We start from the raw sequence: 15636 nt of genomic DNA on the forward strand, positions 1-15636 counted from the left end.
ATCCATAACCTTTCTAATGGTTCTTCCATTATCACTGATATGGTCTCTTTCCATATGGTCGCTGGTCTGCCTCTTCCACATTATCCCTGGACTTTTTCTAGCATTAGTGTCTTCTCCAGTAATTAGACCTCCTGATTATATGCCCAAAATATGCTAATCTAAAGTCAAGTCATTTGGCTTTCCAAAGGCCACTTTGGCTTAATTTACTCCAAAATCCACTTTGTTTTTCGGGCAGTCCATGGTATTCACAAAAGCCTTCCCCAACAACACTTTCTTCAACTACAAGGCTAGAGTACATTATTACTCTTCCTGATTGATTGACCTCTCCTCCCATTGCTCACATTCCACCAATATGGAGAGTAGGGTTTTTTCTTTTAATCTTCAGGATATTTCCCTTTTTCTAAGTTGCTTATATTTTTAGAACACTACAGCTGTGTGCTTTTTAAAGTTCACTAAAAGTTTTTTTCTGTAATGAGGAAGTTTAGAAAATACTCTTTATCCAAAATAACATAAGTATGGTTTCAAACCAAAAGTTTCCCAGAGCCCAAGGATAAACTTGAGATGCTTGGACTTTACATGCTTAAGGTGTTTATATTTATAAGAGCAAAGTAATAGAGATGAGACAGTACGGGGAGAGAGGGTGGGAAAGGGGCTCCAAAAAGAAGCAGAGAAGCATAGTTGCAATTTCTGTTCTCTGTGGAACATTGCCTTTCTTAACATTTCTTCATTTTACAGATGGGGTAGAGAGCACTCATCATCTAAGGCCAAAGAACTGTGACTCAACACAATTTCAAGATAGTAACCCACAGAAATCCCACAAACTGTTCAGTCAAATAAGTTGTGAAGCAAGAACAATGAAGGTCAGACTTTCATTGACAACAAATTGCTTCCTTCAAATAATTTAAAGTGGACAGGATTTCTCAGTATTTTCCACTTGGTATTTTTTTTTGTTGGCGAGTAGAAAAGAGGTTGAATAGAGGCTAATGTCTCGAGGGCTGGTAGTGGGGAGAGAAGAGATTTATCCTTCAGTATTTAATGGCAAAGCCCTGCTATAGCCTCAAAACAAAATTACCATGTGCCCCATCATAGCCTTCCCTTCCTATGCCTGTCCACAGTGTTTCTGTGGCCCATAGGGACTGTAAAACATTATTGCCAATTACCTGAAATGAAATGTTTAATAACAGAATATTATTATTCAATCAATCAATCAATCGTATTCATTGAGCGCTTACTGTGTGCAGAGCACTGTACTAAGCACTTGGGAAGTACAAGCTGGCAACATATAGAGACAGTCCCGATCCAACAGTGGGCTCACAGTCTAGAAGGGGGAGACAGAGAACAAAACCAAACATACTAACAAAATAAAATAAATAGAACAGATAGGTACAAGTAAAATAAATAAATAAATAAATAGAGTAATAAATTATTATTCTACAAAGATGCACAAGTTTTGATTTGTTTTAGGGACTTCCTATTGAAAATTTCTGCATTAAAAGTACATCTGACAAGACACGTTTGGCCAAGTTCTCTTAGGTCAATCCTCATTCAATTATCTGACAGACAATTACTCTCCCTCCCTTCAAAGCCTTATTAAAGGCACATCTCCTCTGAGAGGCCTTGCCTGACTAATCCCCCTGCCCACCGTCCCTCTTCTCCCACTCTCTTCTGTGACACTCTGACTTGCTCCCTTTGTTCTTGCCCCCTCCCAGTCCCAAAGGATTTATGTACATATCTGTAATTTATTTATTCACATTAATGCCTGATCTCCAACCCTCCTAGACTGTAAGCTCATTGTGGGCAAGGAATGTATCTGTTTAAGTGCATAGTACAGTGCTATGAACACAGTAGGCGTCAATAAATATGATTGACAAAGAATGAATTCAGAAATGGATATCATTTCTTTACTATTTCTATCCTCTAAAGCATTCTTGAAAACTAGTGGGATCATTCTTGAAAGCTAGTGGAATTTGGTTTTACGGTGCAATCTGTTTCAGATGCTTCAAGATTTTTTTAAAATCCTTTCTCTCCAAATAATATAAAATACTGAAATTGCTAAAAATACCCAAAGGAAACATTCTAGCTGAAACTGCCAAAATAGGGACCTTGACTGAGCACGTAAATGCATTCACACACAATGGAATGTGCTGCTTTTCCTAGAATACCTGTTCTTTCTCAGTAAAAAAAAGAGTTGCTCTAAAAGGCTCTCCCAGCAATAATGATTCAATTATCAACCAAAATGAAAAATATAGTTAAATTGATCAACAGCATCCAATACCGGAGTTATCAGATACGTTTCCACAGTGTTAGTCACCTTAATGTCATATGCAAAACAAAGCATGAAAACATAGACTCTTACCAACTTCCCAAGTGAGACTGTTCTCTTCCCTCTCCATTTTTCCAATGACATACCAGATACATGCCATCCAGTGAGCGAGCAACGCAAACATAGACATGAGCAGAGTAAGGACAATTGTGCTGTGTTGCGAATAACGATCCAGTTTCTGAAGAAGACGTAAAAGTCGCAGTAATCGCACTGTCTTCAGAAGATGAACAAGTGACACCTATGGAAAAGAACAAAGTCAGAGAATTTGAGATAAAGTCATTAGAAAGGTCAGCGTTTGAATGTACAATGGCAGAACAGGACTTCAATCAATCAACCAATGGTATTTATTGAACACCTACTGAGTTCTAAGCACTGACCTAAGCGATTAGATGAACACAACAAGCAATTGTATTTATTGAGTGCTTATTGTGTACAGAGCACTGTACTAAGTGCTTGAGAGAGTACAATTTAATAGAGTTGTCAGACATGTTCCCTGCCCACTATGGGCTAACAGACGTTAATACAAACAAATAAATTACCGATCTGTACATAAGTGCTGTGGGGCTGAGTGGTGTGGGTGAAAAAAAGAGACCAAATCCAAATGCAAGGATAACGCAAAAGGGAGAGGGGGAAAAAATGAAATGAGGGCTTAGTCAGGGAAGGCCTCTTGGAGGAGATGTGCCTTCAGTAGAAGGAGGGGAGAGTAATTTTCTGTTGAATATGAAGCAGGAGGGTGTTCCAGGCCAGTGGCAGGATGTGGGTGAGAGGTTGGTGGTGGGATACGGAAGATCCAGGTACAGTGGGTAGATTGGCATTAGAGGAGAGAAGTGTGGCATCTGGGGTATTGTAGGGGAGCAGTGAGGTAAGGTAGGAGGGGGCAAGATGACTGAGTGCTTCAAAGCCTATGGTAAGGAGTTTCTGTTTGATGCAGAGGTGGGTGGACAACCACTGGAGGTCTTGAGGAGTGGGGAAACATGGACTGAATGCTTTTGTAGAAGAATGATCTGGGCAGCAGAGTGAAGATTGGACTGAAGTGGGGAGAGAGCAGAGGGAAGGGAGGTCAGCAAGGAGGCTGATACGGCAATCAAGGCAGGATGGGATCAGTGTGTGAAATAATGTGGTAGCAGTCTGGATGGAGAGGAAAAGGTGCATTTTTAGCAATACTGTGAAGGTTCAATTCACAGGATTTAGTGATGTATTGAATATGTAAGTTGAATGAGAGAAATGAGTTGAGGATAATGCCAAGGTTATGGGCTTATGAGACAGGAAGGATGGTGGCACTGTCTACACTGCCACTTGTGCATATACAGTAAGCGCTCAATAAATATGATTGAATGAATGAATATTATTTTACTTGTATTAATTTTACTTATTTTACTTGTACATTTATTGTACTTATTTCATTATTTTACTTGTACTTATTTTACTTGTTTTATGTTACGTTACTTGTTCACTTATTTTACTTGTACATATTTACTATTCCATTTATTTTATTAATGATGTGCATCTAGCTTTACTTCTATTTATTCTGACAACTTGACACCTGTCCACATGTTTTGTTGTCTGTCTCCCCCTTCTAGAGTGTGAGCCCATTGTTTGGTAGGGACTGTCTCTAATATGTTGCCAACTTGTACTTCCCAAGCGCTTAGTACAGTGCTCTGCACACAGTAACTGCTCAATAAGTATGACTGAATGAATGAATGAATACAGTGTCAGAAAAGTCAGGGGGAGGACAGGCTTTGGGTGTGAAACACATTTAGTATTATAAGTATATAATATTAATGTGTTTTTGACACATTAAGTTTGAGCTGTCCATGTAACATCCAAGTAGAGATGTCTTGAAGGCAGGAGGAAATGCGAGACTGCAGGGAAGGAAAGATCAGGGCTGGAAATTTAGATTTGGGAATCATCCGTATACAGATGGTAGGTCAAGCCACGGGAGCAAATGATTTCTCCAAAGAAGTGGGTATAGATAGAGATTAGAAGGGGATACAGAACTGAACTTTGAGGGACTCCCACAGTTAAGGGGTGGGAGGCAGAGGAGCAGCCCGAGAAAGGCAGAGAATGAGTGGCTAGAGAGGAAGACGTATGCCCTGCCCTTAAGAAACTTGTCAATTTAGCTTCCTGGAGGAGGCAGGATTTTAGGAGGCATGAAAGATGGGGTTTTACAATTAGCCTGGCAGGAGAATTTTAGGGAAGAATGGCCTTCCCCCAATAACACTTCATCCACACCCAGAAGCTACTGGACATTCTGGAAAGAGACTGACTCCTCTGTCAAAAAAGGCAAAGCCCCACTCCTCTGGGAGTGGGAACTAATTCTCCTAAGGGAGCGCTTGCAGAGAAAATTTATTTAACTGTGCTCTGGACCCCAGATATGCTCCTGGCTGGGACCACACCAAATGAATAATATCACAGGGCAAGGTATTTCTCTCTGTGAAAGCTATGCCTGAGGTAAAAAGGAAGATGGGCTACAATAATTTGGGTTTAATTTAACCGGCTCTCTTTTTCCAAATGTTTCCTTAAAGCCCGGTCTTCAGTAGCCGTGTGACTAGTTTCTGGTTATCAAGCAATCCGGCTTCATGTTGTGGCTTCAAACCTTCGTGACTGCTTAGGAATCAGCATGGCTTATTGGATACAGCATGGGCCTGGAGGCAGAAGGACCTGGGTTCTAGTGCCAGCTTTGCCACTTGCCTGCTGTGTGACCTTGGGCAAGTCACTTAATGTCTCTGTGCCTCAGTTACCTCATCTGTAAAATGGGATTAAGACTGTGAGCACCAAGTGGGACATGCACTGTGTCCACCCTGATTATCCTGTATCTACCCCAGTGCTTAGAATAGTCCTTGACACATAGTAAGCGCTTAACAAACAGCAATAGTTAATGATCATCTTGCAAACTTCTGCATTTTTCTCTTACTATTCTTTCCATTTGTAGTACAGTTTAAAACCCAACTTCAGTTATCACCCTGTTAGAAGCCCTGGTCCGGCCATGATTACTGGGGCTTTCACATAGATCTCAACTGGGTCCAGGCTAAAATTCTTTAATATGTATCATACTTGGATTGCTCTAACACATGACAGCTAATTTGGGTCTTAGTTTGGTATTATATCAAACAGAGAAGTAGAGAGTAGATCAAATAGTAGAGTATCAAAAAGAGAGTAGAGAAGCAGCGTGGCTCACTGGAAAGAGCATGGGCTTTGGAGTCAGAGGTCATGGGTTCGAATACCGGCTCCACCACTCGTTAGCTGTGTGACTTTGGGCAAGTCACTTAACTTCTCTGTGCCTCAGTTACCTCATCTGTAAAATGGGGATTAAGACTGTGAGCCCCACGTGGAACAACCTGATCACCTTGTAACCTCCCCAGCGCTTAGAACAGTGCTTTGCACATAGTAAGCGCTTAATAAATGGCATTATTATTATTATTATTTTTATATCACTAAGGCACCCTTATCCTAATCACATGTAGCGAAAGCAAACTTCTGAATGCAGAAGATGTGGAGAGTGAGTTGCGATCTTTCAGACTGTGGGGAAGGGTCACACAGCAGACAAGTGGCAGAGCTGGGATTACAAGCAGGATCTTCTACCAGGCCCATGCTCTTTCCACTACACCATGAACAATAATAATAATAATGTGGTATTTGTTAAGCGCTTGCTATATGCCAAGCACTGTTCCAAGAGCTGGACACGATCTAATGCTTTAGGCATTTAAGGGCTTCAGACATTTATTTGTGAGAAGCTTTCATTACTGTCAAGCTGAACAATGTCAACCATTTCTTTCGATAATTCCCTCAGCATGGATTTTTTCTTTTCATGTTTAATAGAAGCTCCTTAAATTTCTATCTGTACTCATCATGTTATTGAGGAATCAGCCCCGTAAGCCACGGTGGGACAAAGGAGTGCCACTGCATTTTGTTTGCTGGAGTAGATAACTTGTCAGGACTCTAGTTATTATGTCAAGTCCTTACAATGGAGTTGGTGATAGAATCTAAGTGACTATGGAAGTGATGCCTGACTGCTAAAGTATATTCGACTTATGCTGTCTTTGCTAAATACTACAGGAAACTGTCCAAGGGAGCAAAAATAGTCAAAACGGAAGAATTAGATTTGGTAATTGTAGTTAGAGCCTAAGCTAGTTATGAAAACCATTAGAATTTAAGTAAATTAATCCTTTGTGGAAATCATTTCAAAGGCAGCAATCCATAGATGTATTTGAGCTGCCATGTCTAAAACTTTTGATTTTAGAATGTTATAATTATAGTAGGAATGACATTTACTGCCAACCTAAGTGCAACCAATAGTACTAAGCACCTGAGAAAGTACAAAATCACAAGATACATGGAGCTTACACTCTAATGGACTAGAGGCTAACAAAGGTAGTAGTCAAGAAATTATATTTAGATGCTATACTGCATTTTCTCCAGTTCTTAAGTCATTCCTTGTTTGTAAGTTAGGTTCAAAGTGGTCCTTTCAGATATTATGGTGCTCTTCAAAACATTACTCCTGGAGTGCAACTTGTTTTGCTTTAACCACTCCATTAAATGAAATTTCAAATACAAGGATTACTTGAAATATCCACATTGCAGGCATGTACAGAATAGATAGTGAATCAATCGATCCTGTTTTCTGAGCACCTACCATGTGCAGAGCACTGTACTAAGTGTGTGGGAGAGTATAATATAACAGAGTTGGTAGACATATTCCTATCCACAATGAGCTGAATTGGGACAAAGCCTATCCTTAATTTTGTGCTCCCATGAGTCTCATAATTCACCTAATACTTCTTTTAGGGAGTTTATAAGAGTGATACATTTCCTTAAACTGTCTTTGGAAGTGTTTCTTAAATTATTAAATTGTCATCTTGGCATACTTATCTAGTCAATGAGAATTCTCTAGTTACAAAAATATGTCACATTGATTGATATTACTCACCAGACTTTTCCCTAGAGCATTTTTAACAGTTGAGTTATAAGCCTCTTAAAAATGCTGACATAATATTTACTCAAATATTACAGCTTACAACAAAAATATTGTTAAAAAAAATCAGCTGGCACAAAAATTCAAGATTGCTTCTAAACATTCCAAACTAAATTTCTGAGGTGATTCTGCAATGAACTCTGACCGTACTGGAACATTTATCGCTGTAATGAAGAAACGTAACTTACGGCATGTTACAGAATTTGATATGAGTTTTCACTGTGCATTATTTCCATGGCGGAGCCATCAATCGATGGTGCTAAAACACAATTTGAATTTAAGCCAAGTGCATTTTCATATATGAAAAAAAGGCTCATGGAATTGCCCGTAAGAGCAATACACAAAGTCGCCCAATGAACTGGAAGACTTGACACAGTTCTAAAGCAGCAAGCAAAACCAGGAAATCGCTAAGGTGTTAAGTGGCATTATAAAAACAATAATTAATAATTATGGCATTTGTTAAGTGCTTAGTATTTGTCAAGCACCATTCTAAGCAATAGGGAAGATACAAGTTACTCATGTCAGACACAGTCCCTGTCTCGCATGGGGCTCACAGTCAAAGTAGGAGGGAGAACAGGTGTTTCATCAAAGTTTTATTTTAAAGTTGTGGAAGTTAAGTGATTTGCCCAAGGTCTCACAGCAAGTCAGGGGCAGAACCAGGATTAGAACCCACATGCTCTGACTCCCAGAACCATGCTCTTTCCACTGGGCCCCATTGCTTCCCCATCTGAACTGGCCATTTTGAAAGAAATTCAGTGGCTGAACCTAAACAGAGCTCACCGGCTTTTCATTCTGAATCCTGTCCAGGAACTACTTAAGACTCCCAATTGGCTGTTTGGTGAATGGGCAGTAGCCAGGATGTGGTAACAATCTACATACACCTAAATGCTATCAACAATAAAGGGAGAAATAGATTTATTTAGGGAGGTCCACAGGCACAAAAAAGTAAACTTAATTATCCATTATCCAATGTTTGTACTCCTGTCATAAGTCCATCTATGAATCTTTGTCACAAACATTTTTTTTCTTCACCACAGTTTGTCATTGTGGGGGCATAAGCAAAGCACTTTTGATGGAAGCCAAGTGCTTTTGTTCCAGAGGCAGGTATAGCATCATTACCTGGTCATTTATACCTCCAGTTAGATCTGGGAGGCCCAAAATCAGTGATTGCCTAACTGCAAATCCAACTCCTTGTAGGCACCATATGACGAGGGAAGGCCTCTCCAAAAGAAATGCAAACAGCACTTACTTCTGTGAGGTGGTCCTTCATCTGGTTGTCTAGCCTTACTTAACACTGCAATATCCACTCCTTACCTGACTCACTCATGCACTATTTAAACTCTTCTTCTTTTACACCAATGACTATTTTCATTTTCATGGAGCATCCTGATGTTCCATTATAAAATGGTTATTTTCTTAGTGTCAGTCTTTCTTCCATTTGTTTTGGCAGTGCAGAGCTGGTGATCTGAGCTGGGTGAAGCAGATACCTTTTCTAGTTCCCCTCCCCATTCAGGGTAAGCAGTGCCCTCCCAAAAATAGGGCCGTTCTTACACCCAGGGTGCTGCCCAATGCCACTGTCATCTCTTAAGCAACCATGAACTGGTGTGGGACTTTTTGAGTACAGGTATAAGGTATCCCATACTCAAATGGGACTTGAGCTTGAATTGCTTTTCACTGGTGAGGGGACACACTCCACCAGTCTCCACCTCAATTGTATTTATTGAGCGCTTACTATGTGCAGAGCACTACACTATTCACTCAGGAGAGTACAATATAACAGAGTTGGCAGACGTGTTTCCTGCACACAAGGACTTTGGGCTCAGTCTGTAGCTGTAGAACAACCTATCCATGTCTGCCCTTTCAGCAACAGACTCTGGTGTGCACTCATCCATTTGTACACCACTGAGGGAGACACCTCTGCTTTAACAATTGTTGGAGTTCCTTACGGGACACTAGGTGTGGCCATAGAACAGCATAATTCTGTGTGCCCTTTCAGCAGCAGACCCTTTTGTGGCCCCAGTTGGCCGGTACAAAATATTGAAGACAAATAGGTATAGGTGGGAGTATTACTGGCATATTCAAAAGTTGCTGAATGGAAAGGAGTGAGTGATACATCTACTCCATTCCCCCCATCTTACCCTATTTTAACACATCTCCTAGCCGTTGGCAAGAACTATACAACGATTCCAGTGTTAACCTTAGAATAACAATTCACTCAACTCCATAAATTATTTAATGCCATCTTTGGCCAGAACAACAGGAAATAAGAGCAAGCACATTCTAAGAGAGAGGAATGGCTTACCTATTCTGCTGCCCTCCTTCTTACCTGGATGTTGGTCTGCATCCCAAGAGGGGCCTTTTGTGCCCAAGCCAATCCTTCAAACCTATCCCTTAGCAAGAACTAGGCAACAAATCCAGTGATGATATTTAGAACAACTCGCTTAGCTCAATTAAATCACTTAATCCCACTTTTGGCCAGGAGGCCTTATTGAAAGATACACTGGTTCAACCAGACTCTCTCAACATAGAAATTACTCTCTGGGGTTGTAAAGCAGTTTTTAAGGTGAAGTAACTCTTTTAGTCAATAAAGATTCCATTAAGTCATTGTGAGCTAAACCCAGGCTGGAGTCACAAGCTGATCATGCTGAGTGATCAGGTACCCACCCCAAATTATACCTCTTTCCCAGCAGGCTTCAATCCCCTGACACCTATGACACTCCAAGGACTGTGCCAGAGAAGGGAGAATCAGGCCAATTTGGTCAGAATGGACCTTGGGCAAGTCATTTAACTTTCTGGGCCTCAAGCTTCCTCGATCCCAAACTCAGCTTTCAGCTTCCACTCCCGAATGTCGTTTCCCCAGTCAAATTAGCTGATGAGGTAAACTGTTAGCTGATGAGGGCTTGCAGGGCGTAGAACAGGAGATAACTTACTTCCTTTACCTGAAGCTTAAGACCTACCAGAAATATTTGTGATAAACTTTCCCATATTCCCCATCAGGATTTGTTCCATAGAGACCCATGTTTAGGACCACCACACTTTAAGACAAATCCGATCTAAGGCACTTACTGGTACTTCAGTGGCCTGGAAGAGGCAATGTGCTACTGAACATGCCCAATTCACACAGAGCACAGGACTGGAAGTCAGAAGGACCTGGGTTCTAATTCCGGCTCTGCCATATGTCTGCTATGTGACCTTGGGGAAGTCACTTAACTTTCTGGGCCTCGGTTACTTCATCTATAAAATAGGGATTAAGAGTATGAGCCTATGTGGGACAGGGACTCCGATCAACCCGATTAACTTGTATCTTTCCCAGCACTTAGACCAGTGCCTGACACATAGTGATCATTTAACAAGTACCATAATGAGAATAATAACTATTACTATCTATTTATGCATTTTTTCCATTTTAACACAAAAGCACAGAGCTTTTAAAAATTCTGAAAACAAATGCTGAGATTAATGATAACAGTAGAAAAGAGGATAGTACTCACCACAGTGACATTGAAAGCATAAAGGAGGTCAAAGGGCAGTGCAGCAATTAAATCAATGATGAACCAGGTAGTGACGTAGTGGATACAAATAGATCTTGCCTCAAATATAACTTGGCCAGACTTGCTGACGTAGGTTGTTCGAAAATTTAAAATAATATCTGCTTAGAGAAAAAGACACACATAGTGAAACAGTGTGAAATCAAATGACCACTCAGATCCTATAGTTAATGAATATCATCAATCGTATTTATTGAGCGCTTACTATGTGCAGAGCACTGTACTAAGCGCTTGGAATGAATACATCCCTAAAATCTCCTTTAAGTATCTCAATATTATTTTAGTGGAAAAGCTGTTCATTTCTATTTCATTAAGGAGCAAATGATACTTCTGCTCTGAATTTTAACTGTAATTGACTTCAAATTCAACATGATAACCACCTACAGCATTTCCTGAGTACAGAGTACTTACTAAGCATTTGTAAAAGCAAGTGAAAGACTGGGTACCTTTTAGGGGCTTACCATCAAATGAGGGAGACAAAGAACTAATAAGCAGATATATACCTATGGGAAGGTAGCTAGTAGGGTGACATGACCAAGGGGGTAGGGATTAGTCAGATGAATGATTCTTTAAAGAGGGTGTCTTTCCAGGAGGTTTTGAAGGTAGGAAGGGAAATGCCTTGGTGGATTTGAGTGGGCAGAGAATTCCAAGCAGGAGGAAAGACATGAGCAATGGATTGGAGAAATCATCATTATCATCATGATCATTACTATTACTCCATTTGTTAAGCACTTATTGTGTGTCAAGCACTGTTCCCAACTAAGTGCTGGGGTAGATAATAGTTAATCCCAAATTCACACTTTGCTTTAAATTTGAATGTGCATTAGAAAAGCCCCATGGAACAAGAGGGCAGAGTTAGTCAGTAGGTCAATTGTATTTATTGAGCACTTACTGTGTGCAGAGCACTGTGTTAGGAGCTTGGGAGAGTCCAGTACAACAATTAAACAGACACATTCCTGCCTACAATGAGTTTACAGTCTAGAGGGTAGAGGGCATTGACTGGTGAATAAGTGGAAGTGATACTTTCGGAACATTTCTTTTCTGGTTCAGAGTGCTTGTTTTTTAATCTTTTTGGTAATTTCTTAATCAGACAGAACTATTTTGTGTTTTTTGGAAAAAATTGTTAAAGGTTAAAAATGAGTCACTGGAAGACTGTTATGGGTATAGACTAACTAGCCAAAGGAGCTGATTTTTTAAAAATATCACAGTTCACATATTTAGATCATCATCATCAATCGTATTTATTGAGCGCTTACTGTGTGCAGAGCACTGTACTAAGCGCTTGGGAAGTACAAGTTGGCAACATATAGAGACAGCCCCTACCCAACAGTGGGCTCACAGTCTAAAAGGGGGAGACAGAGAACAAAATCATCATCCTTGAAAAAGCGGGATATTTCTAAAATAACCCAATCTGGATTACAGAAAGTACTGGATTTGCTATCATGTTAGGTGAACTGTAGACACTTTTGGACACATACAGGAGTGCCACGGCATTTAAATATTGAAAACCTGTCTATTTTGTTATGCTATGTTTCCCTGTTTAAGTTATTTTACCTTATTTTCATTCGTTCATATATTAAAAATCTTTTCCCACAATGTACTTCAAATACGTATGAATAAAGCACGTTGGCCTAGGGGAAACATTTTGATTCCATGGAAAACTGTTTGTTCGAAACACAGGTTAGATTACCATTAATGTTTTATCAACGTCTAAAAACGAAAGGCAAACCACACTCTTTGAGCAATGATAAAATCTCAAGTTGAACAACTGAACCATTGTGACAACCCACTGAAACCTCCTAGTTGGAAAAAAAAAGACGATATCAGAAGTTCAATCCCAGATACATGAAAAATGAACTGCAAGTAAATGTTTGCATTTTTAAAATTGGCCTGCTTTTATTTTTAGAAAAATATTTCTGATAAACCTTCACATTGTTCAGAAGACAACCACCACGACTGGAAAAAATCTGGTGTGGAATAGAGCCAACATCCGGAACATCTTAACTTGAATTTTAAATGACAGGTGTCAGGGTTGACTAGAGATGCACTCTGGTTTTGAAAACAAACTGAGTGCTAGTGGGGTTTACTGGGATGAGAACTGAAAGCATTAAAGGTGCACAGAACATCTCAGGCTGGAGCTGAGCTCTCTTGCCCTGAAGCCCTTCTCAGATCCCTCCCACAAGCCACGCAACACTTCTCACTGCAGCTACACAACAGAGATCTGGCTGATTTATTTATATAGTACCCCTGGAGATTCTCGTGGTGAAGTACGGGTGAATTAAAAGGAATAACATTAAACCTTTCAATGATAAAACTGTATTTTGATCAGAAAAAAAATAAGCAGAAACACATCCAAGCGAGCATGCACTCAGGTCTCTTTTCTCGTGTTTAGGGCTTTACAGAGAAGCACGTGAAAGAGCACGGGCTTGGGAGTTAAAAGTCGTGGGTTCTAACCCTGGCCCTGCCACTTATCAGCTGTGGGCCTTTAGCAGTTGAGTTCTCTGTGCCTCAGTTACCTCATCTGTAAAATGCGGATTAAGACTGTGAGCCCCACATGGGACAACCTGATTACCCTGTATCTACCCCAGCGCTTAGAACAGTGATTGGCACATAGTAAGTGCTTAACAAACACAATCATCATCATTACAGAGCTCTTCGCAGAGGAAGGACAGCTGGCACTGGGTCTTTTAAAAGGGAAACTGAAAATGAATCTAGGCACTGTAATTCTATCCTTTAAAGTTTTGCGGCAACCATTAAAAAGTAGCATTTTTTTTTCATAGAGGCCTGTGAGAATCTGGACAAATCTTTCCAATATAATAGATGTACAAACATAAGCATGATCATTCTGTGTCTTAACCCTATCGCAACAAGCATTATCTTCTCACTTGCTTCCTTGCCTCTAACTTCTCTCTTTTCTAGTCAGCTTTAAATTCTGCACTGAAAAAGAAATTCATTTCCTACTGCTCTGCCAATATTACCCATCCCTCAGACTACTTCAACTAGCTAACCTTGCCTTCTAACACAAATTTAAAATATCCTTAATCACTGATGAAGGATGAAGTTTATCCTTCATCACTCCTACTTGATCCTCCTACTCGCACTTTCCCTGCTCATTTCCCCATCTCCTGTTCCTCCCACCCAGTGCATATTCTGCAGAGAAGCAGCGTGGCTCAGTGGAAAGAGCCCAGGCTTAGGAGTCAGAGGTCATGAGTTCTAATCCTGGCTCTGTCACATGTCTGCTTTGTGACCTTGGGCAAGTCACTTAACTTCTCTGAGCCTCAGTTACCTCATCTGTAAAATGGGGATTAAGACTGTGAGCCCCACATGGGACAACCTGATCACCTTGTATCCCCCCAGCGCTTAGAACAGTGCTTCACACATAGTAAGCGCTTAACAAATGCCATCATCATTATTAGATCCACCCTGCTCAAGGAACCTAACAACCTCCAGAACCCAATCACACGTCCTTTCTCTCAGGACTTTGCAATAAGGGCTAGTCATTCACTCAAAGCTCAGAGACACCTCTATTACACTTATTTCTTACATTCTTACCACCTCTTACACAAAACTAACGACTGGCATGAATAAAAGTCTAGAACATAGCAAGAAATGTGTGACTGGAGACCTACCATTACCTTTATACATTGACATAAATACCTGGGCATTAAAGTCATGTACAAGGTACACTGTTTTTAGTGTTTAGAAGCCCAAGAAATATTGACTTGAAGGTCTGATCTCGTACAAGAGACTGGAAGGAAAGAAGTAATATACCTTACTGGAGTACATTGGAAGTGAGGTTTTTTTTTTTTTAATGACATTTGTTAAAAGTTTACTATGTGCCAGACACTGTTAAGCCTTGGGGTAGATACAAGCTAATCATGTTAGACACAGCCCATGTACCACATGGGGCTCACAGCATTCATTCTCTTTTACAGGTATGGTAAATGATGCCCAGAGAAGTGAAATGACTTGCCCTTGGGCACATAGTAGACAAGTGGCAGAACCGGGATTAGAACCCAGGTCCTCCCAACTCCCAGGCCCATGCTCTATCCACTAGGCCACACTGCTCCCTGGTACCAGCAGCCCTGGACAGCAGCTGTCCTTCACTTGCAGGCCACGTTGAGGTTGCAAATATCTCCCAGCCAAACACACCCTGTCTTCATCAGCTCACACTGAGGCTTGATACTTAACAAGTTAAATAACAAAAAGAGGCAGGAGGATGAAATATTTGGCTAGCTAATATGGCATTAAGAAAAATATGAATTCTGTCAACTTTTCAAGCTGTCATTGAGTTTGCCCTGTTCTAACACAGACAAGGTTTATCAGGTTAAATTATACCCCAGGGAAGACATTTCAGTTTGAAAAATATCACTTAATGAGCATTTTTTTTTAAATGAGGGCTTAATATGTTTTGTGGAATAAAAAGTTGATAACTGTGGCGCTGTAATCTAATCGCTCAATTTAATTGCCTCTGTGTTCTATAAAATGCAACAAAACATTAATCCAGTGTATGTACTAGCATGGTGATTCTACAGATTCTGAAAATACTGAAAATTGAAACTCAGTTAAAGGGTTGAGATAGGCATTTCATAAATCTCAGAAATCATTTTTCTTAAAACAAATCATTAATTAATTAATCATTAGTTTTTGGTTAGTCTTGATTTTCCTTGGTATAGTTTGAGATTTGGACTACCTTTGAAATATAGGAAGTTGAACTATCTTCCTCCAATGAGATCAGCACTTCAAAAGAGTTATATCAAATTTTTAAAAAATGGTGGTTTAAAAGCATCCAT

The 15636-nt window shown here is 40.2% G+C and overlaps 1 protein-coding gene across 1 annotated transcript in view; it reads right to left on the bottom strand.

The window, feature by feature from the left end:
- The window catches only part of KCNH8 (potassium voltage-gated channel subfamily H member 8), a 268495-nt gene that overhangs the window by 103453 nt on the left and 149406 nt on the right, over positions 1 to 15636 (bottom strand). Inside the window, exons 6-7 of the mRNA XM_038769533.1 lie at positions 10787 to 10944; positions 2357 to 2561 (exon numbers count right to left, since the gene is read on the bottom strand). Of these exons, the coding sequence (XP_038625461.1) occupies positions 2357 to 2561; positions 10787 to 10944 (363 nt within the window). The remainder of the gene's footprint in view (positions 1 to 2356; positions 2562 to 10786; positions 10945 to 15636) is intronic.

Source organism: Tachyglossus aculeatus, chromosome 2 (genome assembly GCF_015852505.1).
Source record: "Tachyglossus aculeatus isolate mTacAcu1 chromosome 2, mTacAcu1.pri, whole genome shotgun sequence".
NCBI lineage: Eukaryota > Metazoa > Chordata > Mammalia > Monotremata > Tachyglossidae > Tachyglossus > Tachyglossus aculeatus.